Raw genomic sequence first — 18,839 nt, 5'->3', positions numbered from 1 at the left:
ATTTTAATGAAATTTAATATTTAGAAATATCTTGTGCTTCAGAGCTCTTATTTTAAATCCTGACCTGATCTGGTGACATTGGGGGAGTTGGAAGGGGAAACTGGAAATCTTGGAAAATGCTTAGAGTGGAGAGATTGGGATGAAACTTGGTAGAAAGAATAAGCACAAGTCCTAGATACGTGATTGAAATAACCGGACTAGATTCACTCTCTTTGGGGAGTTGGGGGGATTTTCAGTGCTTTGGCGAGTTTGGTGCTTCTGAACGTGTTAGGACGAAGAAAATTGGTAGGTTTGTCTGGAACCTGCACAAATTGCTTTGATAACAGTCGTTTCCTCGATTCGACCATCTTGGGGGGGGGCTGTAGGAATGGAAAATTGTTAAAATTGAGGTATCTTTATCTTACGAATGGGTGATTGGATCTTAATGAAACTTGGTAGATAGAAAGATGTTATGTCCCAGATGATCTATTTTCACTTTGAATTGGTGCCGGGAACATAGGCGGGTGAGGGGAACAGAAATATTGTAAAATGCTTAGAGTGGAGAGATCGGGATGAAACTTGATGGGAAGGATAAGCACAAGTTCCAGATATGTGATTGACATAACTGGACCAGATCCGTTTTCTTTGGGGGAGTTTGGGGATTCTCAGTGCTTTGACGAGTTTGGTGCTTCTGGATGTGCTAGGACAATGGAAATTGGCAGGCGTGTCAGGGACCTGCACAAATTGACTTGATAACAGTCGTTTCCCCGATTTGACCATCTGGGGGGCTGGAGGGAGAGGAAAATTTTTGAAAAAAATGAGGTAGTTTTAACTTACGAATGGGTGATTGGATCTTAAATGAAATTTGATATTTAGAAGAACGTCGTGTCTCAGAGCTCTTTCTTGAAATCCTGACCAGATCTGGTGACATTGGGGGAGTAAAGGGGGAAACTGGAAATCTTGGAAAAAACTTAGAGTGGAGATATCAGGATGAAACTTGGTGGGAAGAATAAGCTCATGTCGTAGCTACGTGAGGTAATTGGATTGGATCTGCTCTCTTTGGGTAGTTATGGGGGGGGGTTAGTGCTTAGGCGAATTCGGTGCTTCTGGACATGCTAGGACAACGAAAATTTGTAGGCGTGTTAGGAACCTGCATTAATTGACTTGATAACAGTCGTTTTCCCCGATTAGACCATCTGGGGGGGGGGGCTAAAGGGAGAGGAAAAATTAGAAAAAATGAGGTATTTTTAACTTACAAATGGGTGATTGGATCTTAATGAATTTTGGTATTTAGAAGGACCTCGTGTCTCAGAGCTCTTATTTTAAATCCCGACCGGCATTAAGCCTCTGATTTTCCTTTTAAATCAATCTATTGATTCTTAGAATTTTGCTAGAGCTCATGCCATATGAGCTCTTAGCTCTTGTTGAACAGGGAAGGGATGAAAGTGTATACTTCAGAAGACCTTACTGGGCTCTCAACAGGGCTTATGCTCTGGATCCATTCCTGAAAGTCCCACCCCTAGCTTAACTGCTTTTTGTGAAAACAAAAACCCCATCAGCATCATCTAGAGTTTTACCCAAGAACTTATAAAAACTAAGAAAATCAGTAAATTTGGATAAGGCCTAGGGTTGGAGTGTAGCTAGACTGGAAGTAATTCTGAAAATCTGATAAATTTATATTTTCTGAATGAAGTAGGATTTTTTTTTTTTTATCAGTGCTTAGCTCAGAACAGGACATATGCGGTACTGTTACCTCTACATCTATATTTTGATTCTAATATTATTGTAATTTCAAAAGCTCTCATCTTATTCTTTAATTAATTCAAAAAAACTTTTTTTTTCAATTGAAGGTAAGGAGCAACATTAAAATTTAAAGCGAACAGAAATTGGACTGCCCCTTCCTCAACCTTCACTCTTTGCATTAAAGTCTTTGAAGTTCTATAATAATACTTCTCATTCAAATTTAGCAGGCCTTGTGTTTGAGCTGTCTTTGATAAATAATTGTGACAAAAAGTCAAACTTCAGCTTAAAGAGCAAGGATTAAGGAATGGACAACTCCTCTTATATACATAATAATTTCTATTTGTTTGAAGTCTTAATGTTTTTCCTTACTTTCAGTAAGAAGAAAACTTGTTTTTGTTTAATTTTTGATCGTTTTTCCAGATCATGTCTGGAAATTGTCTCTCTTCGCTGCCTAAAATTTTCCTGGTAAAATTTCCTCCCAATAGAAAATGCTCCCAGTGAAAATTACCCCCAAAGAAAATCTCCTCTCCCCTGCCCCGGAAAGATTTCTATATCTCCCAATAACAAACATTACATGTTAGCAATGGGCAAATTGCATAACTTACAGCCTTTTCCCCAGGACTAGGGGGGTCATGTTACCCCCGAAGGTATTGTTATTGGACTTTTCAACTATGTAGAATCAAATGGGTATTTTGAAATTTTGATTGGATGTCTTTGGGGAAAAAAGTGTCGTTGGAGGAGGGCTAGTTTCCTTCCAATCATTTTGGTTGCTTAAAAAGGCCACTAAAACATTTTGATTTCTGTTGAAATGAGCCCTCTCCTGATCTTTTAGGATTACTGGTTTGATGCAATCACCCATTTTTGATGATGAGTGACTTGTAACTTTAGCCAGCTTGTGGGTCTGTTATTAGTATCTGATATGTATTTGAAACAAAATGTAATTACTTATCATCTCTATCACAGAAAGTGACTTATTTTAAGTCTGGTTTCTTAACTGTATATTCAATTTGATTGGCACCCTCCAACCATCCATTGGCCCTACTGTTTAAACAAAGATCTATTTTATAGATTTCAGTCTACAGCTATGGTTGCTGGTCTTGTAAAAATTTACCTTTAAATTTTTTTTTTACTACCGAATTTTGGGTAAAGATCAGTTAATATCCCAAAGTAATTGAAAGTTTAAAATTATGACTTGGTTATAATTTTTATTATTACTTAAAAAAAATTATTGGCTAACGTGAACAAGATCTTGTTGATGCTACCATCTTACTTTTCAAAATTTAATGGACATTATCGTGTGCAGACTCACCCAGCAGAATCAAGGATCAGTATTTTTAATGAATTTACATTTTAGGTTGAGGCTGGGTCTTAAACTGGGGTGCAGATGGGTCGATTTGATGCATATAGTTAGCCACAATTGAATTATGCAATACAATAGTTGAAAATTCTTTAAGATAGAAGTTTATTTTCAAAGAAAATGATGGTGGTGTGTTTTATTTGGAAGCAAAGGATTCACCTTCCGTTTTTGACAGTGGGTAATTTCAACTTATTCAAAGTTTTAAGCGAGCAGAATTCAAAGTTTTTAGATAATATGATGGCTATATTTATTTGACCTTAACAATAATCTACATACAAAAATCAATATGATGTACCCAAAACCAAACGGTTGACATAGGATAAATCAGGTAAAAACACATCCATATTACATCATTTAAATTCACCCTAATAAGAAAGAACGGAAAAAAGAAAAGGATAATATATATATATATATATATATATATATATATATATATATATATATATATATATATATATATCATGAAAAGAGAAATCACCAATGCAACAACACAAACACACACACACAAAAAAAAAAAAAAAAAAAAAAAAAAAAAAAAAAAAAAAAAAAAAAAAAAAAAAAAAAAAAAAAAAAAAAAAGAGAGAGAGACAGAAGGAGAAAAGGAAGACTGTTTTCCTAAATTAGTGATTAATATAGACCAGCACTTGAATGAGGCCTTAACCCTACTCATCCATACAATCACATAGGTCAAACAGCATAGCCATACACAATCAACCATACATAATAATCCATGGACAGGCAGTCCATCAATGTTGGCAATATCTGAAGATCCTTATAAACTTCTTGAACCTATTCTCTTTCTGATTTGTCTTGTAATACTATAATAGGCTTATATTAAATAATCTGCACAGAATTAACAATTGAAGAAAATGTACCCAAACATATAGATAAACAATACAACACATGAAGATATGTTAACAAAAATAGTGAAGCCTAAGTAAACTAGTTGGAAACATATATTCAAGTTTGCATCTATAATAACTACATAAGAGTCTCATCTATAATAACACCAATATACTTTACTGATTTTTGATGTTCAGACATACCATCTTCATATGTTATATGTTGTATCCATGGATAATAATTCAATGTCCTCCAAAATATGAGAAAAAGGCTCTTAGTGGGGTTCTAACCGTTAGCTGCTCCACTCTCAGCCATCTTGAAACTTCATTTAGTGTTTCTCTTACACTGTCTAGGAGGAACCTCTCTGACTTTGCAACCACTAAAGAAGTATCGTTAGCAAACATAGGCACTTTAGTCTATCTTTTTCGATGATTTCACTCATTCGTGTTCCCAGTTTACTTACAGATAGTGGTCATTCACCAATAATAAAAATAATAAGGGTCCAAGTACCAAACCCTATTGAACTCCACACTCATTACACTTATCTAAGGCAAAAAAGAAATTTTATATTTTTACCCCTGAATAAAAGAAGATTAAAATAATGCTTATATTATAGAAATAAAATATATCTATATTTTACCATGTGTGAGAGGACATTAAAAATGTAATGTGGGGTTCTTCAATTTTCTGAGTAAAACCTGCTGGGCACATATGTGTATATATATGTATATATATATATATATATATATATATATATATATATATATATATATATATATATATATATATATATATATATATATATATATATATATATATATATATATATATGTGCCGAATATATACTCGCTCACATGTTTGGTGTTGTATGTCTTCAAACTGCGTGTGTCTTAGCTCTTCATTTTCATTTCTGACACGTTTTTGGAATTTGATTACTTCAGACAATTTAGCAATGGTCTTCGCCATAGCTACCCGTATTGATGTTGTTGCACTCGATGGTCTAGGTTGTCGGTTTTCACATCTTATGTTTGATCGTTCAGGTGTTGGTTCCAAAGAACCGTCATTTATAGTACCTACAACTGCAAATTTTTTTTTTGGCCCTTCCAACAGACATTGTATTATAAAAATAACTGATGCGTTGGAAACTGAACAATTTTATTTATGCTATGCATGACATGGTTTAAACAAAAAATGCTTATATCATGTCATATCTGATGTCCTAAGAAATGCTTATATGATCACAGTATATGACGTAGTTTGCAAATACCGAAATTAATGCTCTTAATGAGTTTTCTCAGACTTCTGACCTGTCTTGGTCGTTTTTTTAATGCCAGAATATCCCAAGATACCAATTTTCCCGAAAAAATATGTAGCTGCTTTTGAAAAAAAAATATATACAATTATTGCTCGCTTATAAAGAGAGTATATATATATATGTATATATATATATATATATATATATAATATATATATATATACACACATATATATATATATATATATATATATATATATATATATATATATATATATATATATATATATATATCATTTCTTCAAAAAGTTTCTTTTTTTAATAAAATTCCTTAAGTTTGTCCTATACAAATGACTTTCATGGGTAACCAACTTTGATACAAGTGAAATATCTGGATTAACCTTAAAATGAAACTATATTGTTCTTCTTCTCCACTCTAAGTTTTACAGCTCTACTTTTCAATATTTTTTTCAGGGGTGGTCATGAAAATCCAGTAGTCATCAAAACTTGAGTGAGGGCTATTCATTTTATGATTTCGAGCAAGGTAGTGCTTTTTCACTATGAGAAATATATCTTGCTCCTTGAGAATTGGGGTGATTTTAGCTGAAAATATTTTTATCCTAAAGCCAAAAGCGCCCAGCACTGATGTTGGGATTTGTATTAAAATTATGATGACTAACAGTATTGCAAACGACTCGTCAGTCTCATCATATGCTGCCATATGGTTGTGCCTATTGAAAGGAAATTCATATGAAAGATGAAATATAAAAAAAAAATAGGATAATTACCTATTAAAAGCTATTAGTGCATAAACATTATCATAATCTTAGAAAATATCTTAAGGTGGGTGCAATCTTAATGAAAATTATACCTTGAAATTTAGTAGATCTGAGAATCCGAGATCCAAAAAGAAATTTCATTCTTCTATCTAGGAAGATAAATCATTTTGTATTATCCTTTGCAAATGTATTCATGTATGATTTTTTTTTTTTTTTTTTTTTTTTTTTTTTTGTTATTTTGTTGATTTAAAAGTGACATTCAGAAGTGGCTTGCTTGGATGCACGCTTAAAGTTTTAATATCCTTTTTAAATAATTAATTAAAAAGTTATCCAAAGGAAATTAAATACAAATATTAAAGCCTGAAACGAGAAGAAATTAAGTTATAATGGTAAAATTCTAGTAAATTGACTTCTTGCTATCTCGGAAAGGGTTTAGGTTAGGAAAATGAACCTTTCAGGGATGGGTCTAAAGGCTAAAGTATGTCCCGGGAAGGTATTTTAAAGTACCCACCTCCAGAGGCGACATTTGGGGGGTCAGAGGTGGGCAAATGCCCACTCTAGATTTTCCAGGGGGGCCCAAGCTTCCACCACAAAGAGCTCTTTGCCGGCCATAATAATCCATTATGTCCAACATAATCCATTCTGTCCAATTGATTTGAAATTACTGCACGCCTATTAACCAAAGAGCGTAATTACTTGACGACCCTTGGGGTAATTACGCTATTTGCTATTAATTATTGTAAACTTTGAAAGTAGGTAAGATACATAATAAAATTCTCGAGTTCTGTCAAATGCCCATTTCCTAGATGATTACGCGACACGAAGTGAGTCGGGGGGGGGGGGGCCAAGATGGAGTTTATATCCACCCCAAGATTTGGTTCAAATGGCGCCTCTGCCCACCTGCACTCCTTCTCCCTCTAGAGGGCCCTGAAATTTACCTACATGGCAGATGTATACCTATTAAAATTTTGACAAAACAACATTTTACCTTAATTTTCAGTTACTAGTTGCTTTTTCTCTGCCTGTAGTTCTGGAAATGCAATTCCTGTTATTTGAGTAGAATTTTAAGCCGTATCAATGTTTTTTTCAAAATTTAGGAAATGTATTTGCATATCTTTAAAACCTTATAAAATGGAATTGAGCAAAGTTATGAAGCTGAAAACAATTTCTTTGTACTTCATTTTAAGCAGAAGATCTATTTTGCAAGGTTTCACTTTTATCACACACATTTTTAAAGGCCATCAAAGGTCAGGGCCCTCTAGAGGGAGAAGGAGTGGAGGTAGTTGCTTCAAAATACCTTCCTGGGACATACTTTAGTCTGTAGATTCATCCCTGAAAGTTTCATTTTCCTAACCTAAACCCTTTCTGAGATCGCAATAAGTCAATTAACTAGAATTTTACCGTTATAATAATTTAAAGTTAAGCTTATTATTTTAGTTTTTTATCCTGTTATTCTTCTTATGTCAAGAAAAAATCGTAAAAACAGTTGTGATTAAATTTCGGACTGAATTTTTTCTGTCAATTTTGAGTAAGAAAATGGAAAAATAGTAGTTTTACTTTTTTCACATAATTTCAAGATATTTGAGTTTGTAGAATAAATCATACTGTCTTGGAGATGAAAGTAGTGCATATTCTTTAATCGATTTGATTGGTATTGGGAAACAAAATGTTAGTTCTGGAATTTTTTTACTTGTGTTTTCTAAGGAGCAAAAATTTCATTCACTTTTTAGCATTTTCGTCGGTACCATATGTTGAATTTGCCATTGCAACTTGAATGCTGTATGGATATGGTTGTTACAGCTGATCTTATTAATCCACCACAAACCGACTGAAGATAGAAGAAAAAAATAGAAGATTTTGTTTTATTATTTATTGAGCTCAAATAAAATGAGAGATTCATGTTATCAAACAGTTCGTGATAACGTATAGTAAAGAGCGACCCGGCTTAATAGTAACCAAAACCCTAAAAAAACGAAATTTTGATATTAATAAATACATCAAAAGAATTTTGATTTTGAATCTATAAGTTTCATCAAGTTTGGTTTTACCCATTAAAAGTTAGAAGCCTGATAAAATCTGCCTTATTGTCAAAAAAGGAGGAAACAGCCCCTAAAAGTCATAGAATTTTAATGGAAATCAAACCATGGGATTCAGCGTGCCAAAGAACCCTATTGTAGAGGTTTCAAGCTCCTATCTGGAAAAATGTGGAATTTCGTATTTTTTTGCCAGAAGAAAAATCACGGATGTGTGTTTATTTGTTGCTTTTTTTCAGGGGTGATCGTATCGACCCAGTATTCCTAGAATGTCGTGAGAGGGCTCATTAGAACGGAAATTAAAGTTTTAGTGTCCTTTTTAAGTGACCCAAAAAATTGGAGGGCAATTAGGCCCCCTCTCACGCTCATTTTCCCTCAAAGTCACCAGATCAGAATTTTGAGATTGTCATCTTGTTCAGCATAGTCAAAAAATCCAATGACTATGTCTTCGAGGACGACTTAATCCCCAACACTCCCCGGAAGAAGCGCCGCAAATTATGAACTTTGTCTATTGTTTACATATAGTATTAGTAATTGGGAAGTATGCAGACATTTTCAGGGAGATATTTTTTTGGGGGGGGTGTCGGGGAGAGGGTTACATGGGAGGATCTTTACATGGAGGAATGCTTCATGGGGAAGAAAATTTTCAATTTTCCATCAAGGGGACGCCGGAATTCTGAGCAAAATTTAAAAACGATCAGAAAACAAATTAAAAAAGTTTTTTCAACTGAAAGTTAGGAGCAACACTTAAATTTAAAATGAAAAGAAATTATTAGTTATATGAGGGGATTCGATCTATCGTCAATACGATCTATCGTCAATATCGTCAATACCGAAAGAGCTATTTATTCAGATTAAAAGGACTTCGTAATTCATTATTGAAGAATTGGAACAAAATTTGAAAATTTAATCATGCTAATCCAAAATCTGGATGATTTCTGGGTATTTGTGGGGCTGAAGCTATCCTAGCCTCCATCCTGTGGTTACCCTTGAGTATAGACGAACTCTTCCCAGAGCTAAATCCTTGAACTACCGTTTTTGACAAGCATAGTGCCTTGAGAAAGCTGAGGAAATCCAATGACTTGGTCTTTTGCCATGACCAACAGGGCTTCCATTGGAAGAAGCAAAGGCTCCAACGTCACCCCAGTGATTACCAGAAAAAGGCGTGACTTGCAACTAAGCACCCAGGAGATGGAATTTTCGGAGGACAAAGGGTTTTTTCGCCCAATTTAGAGCTAAGTTATTCAAGCTTGAAACGCAAAAGTTTGATGGACGTTGTTGCAAACTTTAAGTCTCTGTGGCTTTTTATTAGACGAATTGAGGTTATATATACCCTTGGACCCTCCCTAGAAAAGCGCAGGACATTTCTTCTTGTTGTTTACAACTAAATGCTAGTACAAACTAAAATCCTAGCTTAGTAAAGTAAACTAAGATACTAATGCCTTGTGGAGATGGTGATCCCGCCTAAGCTCAATAAGAATAGAATGGGATACAAGGTACCTCGTGTAAAAGGTGTTTGAGGATCTCTGAGATGGGACATAGTTGATATCTTCGTTCCTGACTTTTCTCTGAGAAATTCAGCTTTGTGGCCTCATAGTAGCAGAAGGGTGGATAAGGCACTGTCAGCTTAAACTTGACAAATGCCGACTCTTACGCAGAAGGGGTGCCTTTTGAAGTCACTAGCAATTGTGAAGGAATATATTGCTTCTAAGTTCCTTGAGACTAGGGTGGGCATTAGTATGCCTTTTTTTGCCTATGAGACCATTGTGGATTTTTGAGATAAGCCATGGGTGTTTTATTTGTGTCTGTCTGGTGATATCTGTTTTGGATACCTAGGCGTAGCCAGAATCGCTTGACAGAATAAAACCGAGACCAGGCAAGGTGTTACAAGTCCCGGTACCCAACAATCTTTGTGCGAAGGGACGGAAGAGACATGACAACTTAGCATGAACGGGTGAAACATGGATAACCTAACCAGTAATAAAGGTCAAGGAAGGTGAATCCCATAGTCGGGGTGGACATCGACTGCATGGGATTGCTCTAAAAATTTTTGAAATCCCATGTTAAAATTTAAAGATATGGAACTATAGTCGTGTTGGGAAAATCTGTTGCCTGTTGAAGATTCATTGGCTTAGGAACGGCATATATATTTTCTATGCTGATCGAAAATATTCAATTCTGTAACTCTTTTTTGCCTTGGCTGATCGAAAATATATTAAGTTCGACCACTACTTCTGGTCTAGGCTGATGTAAATATTCCAAGGAACCTTTTTTAGTGACGGTTTTATCCTCTCTTGCGCCCGGGGCAAAATCTGATTAGCGCCCTCTTCTCTGTCTCCAAATAATTTTCAGGTCAAATTGTAACGCAATTTTCATTTATGAATAACATTTTCCATTCATTTAAATCTGACTTCTCATTCTTTAGCCTCTGCAAAATTAATAATTATCTCGTCCCAATTGATTGCCTCTAATTCGGTCTGCTTCTTTTATTTTCAAGGAATGGTGATGAAAATAAGGGAAAATGAAAATTTCGGATTCAATTTGTTTATACTTACTGCCAACTGCACCCTCGACTTTATTTTGATAAAAAATAATTTCCAGAAGTTACTAAATGATTTTAACCGTTCAATAATTTATTTGAAATTTGGCACTCCTAAAATATATGCGCCCTTGGCAAGTATGAATGGCTCACGGTCTTAATGAAATTTCCTCCATCAAATTCACCGTATCAGAAAACCCTATTGCAGAGTTTTCAAGTTCTTACATACAATTCAATAAAAAACAAGCAAATTTTTCAACTCAAAGTAAAGAGCAACATTACAAATTAAATGAAAAGAAATTATTACGTATATGAGGGTGGTTGCGTCCTTCTGAACGCCTTGCTCTTCATGGTAAAGTTTGTTGGTACTCTTAAAAACGCTTCCTAATGTCCTAATTAAGCGAACCCTGTGTTTCGTTGTTATTAAATATAGTTGTTATTGAAGAACTGGGACAACATTCAAACTTTAGCTTAAAGAGAGATGTGTTGAGGAGGGGAAACCTCCTCATATATGCAATAATTTCTGTTCGTTTTAAATTTAATGTCGTTCCTTACTTTGAGTAAAAAAATATGTTTTAAAAAAATTTCTAATCGTTCTTTAAATAATGCCGGAATACTCCACCTCCACGGAAAAATCTTCCCCCTGGGAAAAATTCTCTAGTAGAGAATTCAATTCCGGCGAAAATTTACCCCGGACAACAACCGTTAACATCTCTACGCGTAAAATTGAGTCGGCAAAGAGAAAGTAAGACAAATAAAAAGAATTTTGTACAGGAATTCTGACAAATTCTCCAGTGTAAAATTCACCTGGAAAATTCCATTCCATTGAATATTCTCCACGTGGAAAATCCTCCTGGCGGAAAATCCCCCCCCCCCTAGAAATGTCTGTGTACTTCCGAATAACAAATACTATACGTAAACAATGGTTAAATTTCAGGACTTAAAGACTTTGAAATGACTTTCATTGTTTCCTTTCTTCCCAATGGATTCACTTCTATCGCGAAGTAAACACACACATTTGTCATGTACCTGGGTAAATAAGTAATCAATATCCCCTTGAACATGGAAATGATAATTTTTTGCTGGAACCTGTGGCGTCCACTAGTTTGCAGAACTAAAATTTTGTTAGTTCTGCATATAAAACCAGTTAGTTCTGCATTTTAAAACATATAAAAACCAAACAAAAAAATTTGTTTGGTCCTTTATTGTTGTGTAATATACTAACTTGTTGAAGAGATGTAGATATGGACGCTATGTAGCTCCAAATAAATAAAAACCTCATACTTAAGTTCTGGTTAGCTCCCTAGAATTACTGTAAAAAGAAGCGTTTCGTGAGTGTTGGCTGTCAGCCTTGAATTATTTTTTTTTTTTGTATCTTAGGTCCGGGTGTCTTAACTGGCAATGTCCTTTCTTTTTATAAGTTTTTAGCAACATTTTACATTTACACTTTTCTTATGGGTGCTAAACATTTCCTTAAGAGAAGAAAAATGTTTTTTTTTTTTTTTAAATTATGTATTGAAATAAGGCTATTTTTTCCAGCAACAACTTTATTTACACCAAATTCTTCGTCTTTTGGGCTTTCATTCTTATGGCTGATTTTATTCTGGAATTCAGATTTGAATTTTTGTGGCCAATATGGCTTGTGATAAGGTCATTTTACGACTCGTTCAAGTACCAAGGATTCGTAAGTACTTTTTAAAACTCTTAGCATATTTAAAGACTGAAACTCGTTATTAATCATGAATTAATTTTATTGATATTTTTAATTTAAGACTTGTCGGGAGAAAAAAGTATAGCCTATCTATTGAGTAATTTCAGCAATTCATTACTGCAGGCGCAGCAACAGATTTTTCCATAGGAAGGGATATTTGCCGTTGTTTATCAACATAAAGTTTTACACTCATTTTCGAGGATTTTTTTCTAAGAAGGATAACGATGTTTCTGATTAAAGAGTCAATGGCTCCTGCCCCTAGATACGCCGTGACGCAACTTGGTTACGAGGGAGAAAGAAAGAGGGAAATTATTCTAAACCCGAAAAATGTTGTCATGCATTTAAAGATGACAAATGAATGACATCCTTGAATCGATACAGACAGGCTGTTCAAAAAACACAAGCGTGGTTATACGTTTAAGTTGTGATCTTACCTAAGGAGTGAAAAGAATTTGAATATCCCTAATTAAATATAGACCGGTTAAATTTGGAAGGCCGAATACACCTAAGGTTCTTTGCAAGATCGCCATGGAGTTGGAGAAAAGTGAAAGCTATACATGAAAGAATAAAAAGGGAGTCTAGATCAAGTCAAAGATTTGACTGTAAATGGCTACATCACATATGACATTTCTGGCCTTGTCATACAAGTTTAAAACTGGTTTTGGAAAGGAGGATAATTTGGTATATAAATTAGCTCCTCAGTAAACTTTACAGAAAGGACTGGTGCATAAGAAACTCGTTTATTTTAATATATTAGTAGCACTAGGTGTAGCCCCTAAACTAGCTCACTAGCTCACCCCTGGCTAGCTCAATCGACAGGTAAAGAGACAAATCTCAAGCAGACCAAATCTCAGGGCCATTGGCTGGAGCTCGTTAATGGGCAATCTTTTTTTTCTGTTTTTAAAAGTATAAGTATTGAAAATATATCCTTTTTTCGTTGAAAGCTGAAATTGTACAATATAAGAAAAACGATATCAGACTTAAATGTGAGTGCAAATTGATTAAGAATCCAAGGTTTAAGACTTTTTCCTTTTAAAAAATGGTTTTGAAGTTATTTAACATTATGTGTAACCTGCCACCATTTGTTGAATCACTTCGGCCACTGAAATAAATGATAATAGTGACTACTCCTTTATATGCCATAATTTAAAACAAGCCCACGCTTAATCAGTAAATTTGACATTTGTGATTTTCTTATTTTATTTAGACTATGCAGAGCACAAGCTGAGCGACGAGGTATTCAACATTCAAGGCCTTAACCTCGAGTGAGTGGAGGGAGGTGACGAAAAGCTGGTGAAACTAGTTTTTTTTAAAAACCTGAAATGGACTTGTTTGGTTAGTTGACAGATAACAGACCTACGATTTAATTGAAGAATGAAAGAGGGTTGTCAATCTTGGACCTGGAAAATACGGTTAAGATCCCTTAAAATGCTTGCAAGACTTTGTTTATCAAATCTCCGTGGTTCTCAGTGAAAAGCAGCGTGGTCTTGAAAAAAAAAATACTTGATTTAAGGTATTACTTCGAAAAGCAAAGTGGTCCTCTAAGGCTTAATTTTCATCAAGAATAGTAGCTACAAATCTAAAGTGACAATTCTCTGGTCTGCCAATACCATTTTAAAAGTTTTTTTTAATAATTCAGAAACTCTTAGGAAAGCAAAGAAACTTGACTTATAAACATTTAGGTAAAGATAGCATGTATTAAACCATAATAGTACCCGCTCACTCATATCGATTAAAATCTAACTGACCCTAGATTCCTTTCTCCCAGAAGTTCCAATTATGCTATTATCATCACTGGTAGTAAGGGTATCACCCAGAGGTGAATTGTTGTAAAGGGCATGGAAGGAATTAGTTTCTTTTTGCATGCAGGTTTTTGTAGACATAGGCGTGTACAAATCTAAGTCTTTTGGAAGAACTGGAATGGGTAGGATGGGTATTTTCTAAGAATTATTTTTATTTCTCCTAGAAAGCTCTTTTGATCTTTTCTATGAAAAGTGAAATTTCTCATACTACCAAAATTAGTCCAAAATTTTCTTGTGAGAAATCTGGGTAAAATGTACCTTTACTGTGTTTCGGCCCCGCTCTCTCCCATCTACTGGCTTGGTCCTGTAAGTATGCGTGATTTGGACCAATCTTACACCCTCCTCTCCCGTTTGGGTAGGTTATTTACTTATGTCTGAGAAATACCTGTTCCTGGTAATCTCAGAAAAAAGTTTGTGATGTAGATGAAGCTTTGCAAAAAAAAAAAAAAATCATGGTAGTAATGAAATAATGGTTTGGTTACAAAATCAAACTGTTCCTTGTTGCATTCAAATGGTTTGGAAGGTTAGCTGTTCATTTTTTTAGACGTACCTTGCTGAAAATGGTAGTGTGGAATACCGACAATAATAAAAAAAAAGTATTGTAAATAGTAATAATTATAAAAAAAATCAGGTACTACTCAACAGTGGTAACGTTATGTTGTTAGGCAAGTTGAAACACTTCCATAATCTTGATATATACAAATATATTTGTGTGTATGCAGATCAAGTGTCTTTCTATCTCCCTCTCCGCCTCTCTCCCCTGTTTTTCGTAGTTTTTCAATTCCCTCTTCTTCTTCTCTCTTTGTTATTATACTATAGTATAAGTATGGTTATCGAACTGGGTCGATTTTCAGACCACAGGGTCCCATTGCCTCCAAATTTCATCAATGTTGCCCTGCCTCTCTCATCCTCATCTACAATACTATAAATATGACCAGTATTTGCTGGAGGAAAAGAAAAAAATTTACTCTAATTTGTTTGTCTTTCTTTCTTATTCTGTAATTGTTAAGAGGGTTTGATTAGAGTTACTAACTTCTTTTTTCTCTGTTGTTTTTTCTAGGCTTTCTCCGTATTTTTTATCTTCATTACGGTGACCTCAGACATGATCTGCTATCTGTTTATACCAGTGCATTGGTTGTTCTTCGCAGCAAGTACTTATGTTTGGGTGCAATATGTGTGGCATACAGGTACAGAATGGGTTTTGGTAATATTCGTTTACTAATGTGCCTAAAAACTTGGTGCTATACTACGTTCTTTAGCTAAATGACGCATGTTTTTTGTGTGTCAAGTAGTCAATCGACCTTTTTTGGCTGTATATTGGCAACAAGTTTTTTTCTCATTGTTTTTATTTGATGGGACAATGTCATGCTAGTTGGTGGGCTCAATATTTGTGTGGACCAATTCCATGTGTTGACATTTACCAAATAGCTTACTCACACCCATATACCATATATCTCGAAGATAGTATTATCCGAGCATACAGGAACAGAGTATAAAATCGTGCATGGGCCAAATGTTGTAGCAGCACTTGGAGTGTGATAGATTTTCTATAATATCAATATTGGACCGAATCTGCGTAGATTCTATTTGTTTCCAGCGGTGTCCAATGCCCCTTTGGTTAGATTTTTCTTTGTCCCCGCCTAGATTTAAAAAAAATTGTGTTTTGGGGATATTTCTGTTTAAAATACCTGTTTTCGGGTATTTTCATTGAAAAGGAATGAAAAATGGACAGATCTTCCCCCATCTCCCTCCAAAATTTTGAGGAAATTGATGCCCCTGTTTTTTTTATCATCTTTTAAAATAATGGAAGGTATTCTAATTCTCAAAGTCAATTATTTTACAATTGATGGTTGATCCTAAAAATTATAAACATATTTAAGAAATTAAGCTTTACTTATTTAACTTCATTTCTCGAAAGTTGTTCTTTCTGGACTTGACCCACTTTAGCATTGAACTGAGAATTCTTGAACAACTAGGATTTTCTATTTGAAAGGGCGCATACATTTATTTGACTCTGAGTTTTATTTACTTAATAATAATTTTAGCAGTTGTAATTAACCTGTTTAAAAAACTTGCAAGTCTTGTACTTTTTTACAACCGGTTTTCGAAATTCTCTTTGATAATCTTGAACCAATAATAACTGTCTTCAGTTAAGTTTCCTGCTCAAAATATGATTATGCGACAAACCTTCAGCAGTAACTTGCGCGGAAAGGGTGAAGCATTTTTATCATCTTATTCGTCAGTCTCACTAGTATCCATTCACCGAGCCAGTTTCTCTTAGAGAATGATTAAGACTTGCTTAAAACCGAAAAAAAAAAAATCTTTTTTTGTATGTTTTCGTGGGTTTTCAACGTATTTTCAGTCTTAAAAAATCAAGTAAAAGAAGTTTAAAAATTTATTTATGCACTTGAGTAAAGCTGAATCTCATCTATCAAACGATAGTAAAATTATTGTCTTTCGTTAAAACGTTAAAACCCTTGGGCTGCAGACGAATGGGCCAAAAGCTTCGAAAAGGGACATAAACTCTAAGTCTCCAGAAATAAAATAGAAGAAAGTATATCGAGCAATCTGTTTCTCATTCCATTAGTTCTCGAGCTATGTCAACGCCAAGATACATTGTTGTGACGGATTTATAATCACGGATTGGGAAGAACAAGCTCACGGGAAAAACTTTCGCTCGATCCTTTGTCAATGGAGGATAATTTGTTTAGTTTATAAACAAATAAAGAAGAGGAAATATGCTTGGCAACGATATTAAAAAGCAAAAAGGACCCAGAAGTTGCATAGTTACAGATGATGTTTATTTGAAATGATTCTTGTTGTCAATGATGACATAACAATGGTAAAAAAAACATAAACACGAAAAAAAGTAATATCAAAAGAATGATTAGTTAGGTAAAATCAAATTTTTTAGCTTGCCGCAATCATTGCTGATGGTAAGCACAAGGTCATTTCCCTTCTTATTAAGTAGTACTGACTTTGTAGAATAATTGTGTGTTTTATGGTTTGACTGCATGTACAGCTAGTGATTTTATAATTGAAGGTGACTTTGGGGATTTTTGGTGACTATCAGAATCCATTGAAGTAATTGATGGCACCATAAGTCTTGCGAAAAAAAGAAACAGACAGCATTATACTGCTGTAAAAGAATTTGTTATCACTTGCAAAATTACTTATCTTCGCAGTTTTGCAACTGACAAGATTGATCTAGATTAATTCTTGGAAATGGCTGACTCCTATTTAATGCTAGTAGAAGATAGCCTGTATTATCTCCTAGAGGATTGGATGGCTAGGAATAGATTAGGAAAATTAATCTCTTGGGTACGGGAACAAATCCAAGAAGACACAGACTTAGGATCACTTGAACTGAAAGATATATCAATTTTTGTTCTAGAATAAGCTAAAGACTATTTACAAGCTATTGGGAAAGTGGGGTAGAGTAACCCAAATTACCAAAACGATGTAAATTGGGTTTTTAGGTCTTTAAAATTAAAGGAAAAAATGTGTGACAAAAAGAAAGGTAACTGTAAAAAAGAAAGGCAACAAGCAAGATCTTAATGGCGTCGAAAGAATGTGTGACAAAAAGAAGGGTACCCGTAAAAAAGAAAGGCAACAAGCAAGATCTTGATGGCGCCGGACCCATTGCTCTTACTCCAGCTTTTTACAAGTTTTATGAAAGCTTTTTAGCTGAATGGTTAAAAGTAAAGATAATCTCAAATGTTGACCAAAGACATTTCGGAAACTTACGCTTTACATATACCACCCACTATCTTGTTCACCTTATGGACGCAATATGTGAAACACGTGAAAAATCAAATACCTGGCTCGATGTTATTGCAGTGGACTTGGAAAAAGCTTTCGTTTTAATTGACCCCAATATATTGGTAGTAAACTATCCAATGACTCTCAAGTTGACCCGTATTTAGTTAGAATAATTGCGTATTTCCTTTCTAATAGAACGCGTCGTTAAAAACTTGAATGTATATTCTGATCCCCTCCCAATCTGTAATTGCATGCCTCAGGGAACCCTCATAGGCCCAATTTTATTTCTTGCAATGATAAACAACCTTGTTGTTGATTTCCCGGGTAGATGGAAATTTGTTGATGATCTATCTTAGAACCATGTTTCAAAAATTTTAAAAGTGGCCCAATGGACATCTTGGAATCGATATCCGACGAAGCTGTCACTAGTTATATGTGCCTAAAAATTATCTTTGATGAGGATAAAGTTCTTTATATTTCCCTTCTTCAAGACCCAATCGGTACATGTATGATATACGCCCTACCTATTTTTCTTCTGTCTTGTTTTTCTGACGTTCAATCCTAATGAAATATACCAAAGTAAGGTAAAAATATAATACTTTTCAAACAAATTTGGGCTATATGAATGCACATTGGGAGGGGGGAGGTAAAATATAGCGGGTCTGCATGCCTAATGTGTGAGGTACAATTATTCTGCATATTATGCAGTAAGAATTGTTTTCTAACTTTACACAGTTCAAATACTTTTCCCCCACATACCCCCCCCCCTAATGTGCAAATATGTAGCCCAAATTATGTAATTTCCATCTATTCTGTCACTTCTCATTGTCTTGTCTCACGCTAAACTGAAAGAAACTAACGAAAAAAAAAAACGGTTGTATAATTCGTCATTGAATTAACAACTTAAGCGGTAGGGCGTTTATCATTAGAAGTACCAGCCAATCTAGTCACCCCCAAGGAAAGGAGAGCAAAATTTCCTTGCGTTTCGCTAACAATGCCCTTCATAACCCTCGAACAACCACCCTTTTCCCTAGTC

General features: G+C 34.6%; 1 protein-coding gene across 1 annotated transcript in view; it reads left to right on the top strand.

Moving 5' to 3' along the window:
- Nucleotides 1–18,839, top strand: part of LOC136041350 (macoilin-like) — an 86,537-nt gene that overhangs the window by 11,588 nt on the left and 56,110 nt on the right. Inside the window, exons 2-3 of the mRNA XM_065725997.1 lie at nucleotides 12,068–12,212; nucleotides 15,102–15,228. Coding sequence (XP_065582069.1) covers nucleotides 12,068–12,212; nucleotides 15,102–15,228 — 272 coding nt within the window. The remainder of the gene's footprint in view (nucleotides 1–12,067; nucleotides 12,213–15,101; nucleotides 15,229–18,839) is intronic.

Source organism: Artemia franciscana, chromosome 2 (genome assembly GCF_032884065.1).
Source record: "Artemia franciscana chromosome 2, ASM3288406v1, whole genome shotgun sequence".
NCBI classification, from domain to species: domain Eukaryota; kingdom Metazoa; phylum Arthropoda; class Branchiopoda; order Anostraca; family Artemiidae; genus Artemia; species Artemia franciscana.
Note: the sequence above shows the minus strand (reverse complement) of the source record. Positions and strands in the feature narration are given on the sequence as shown.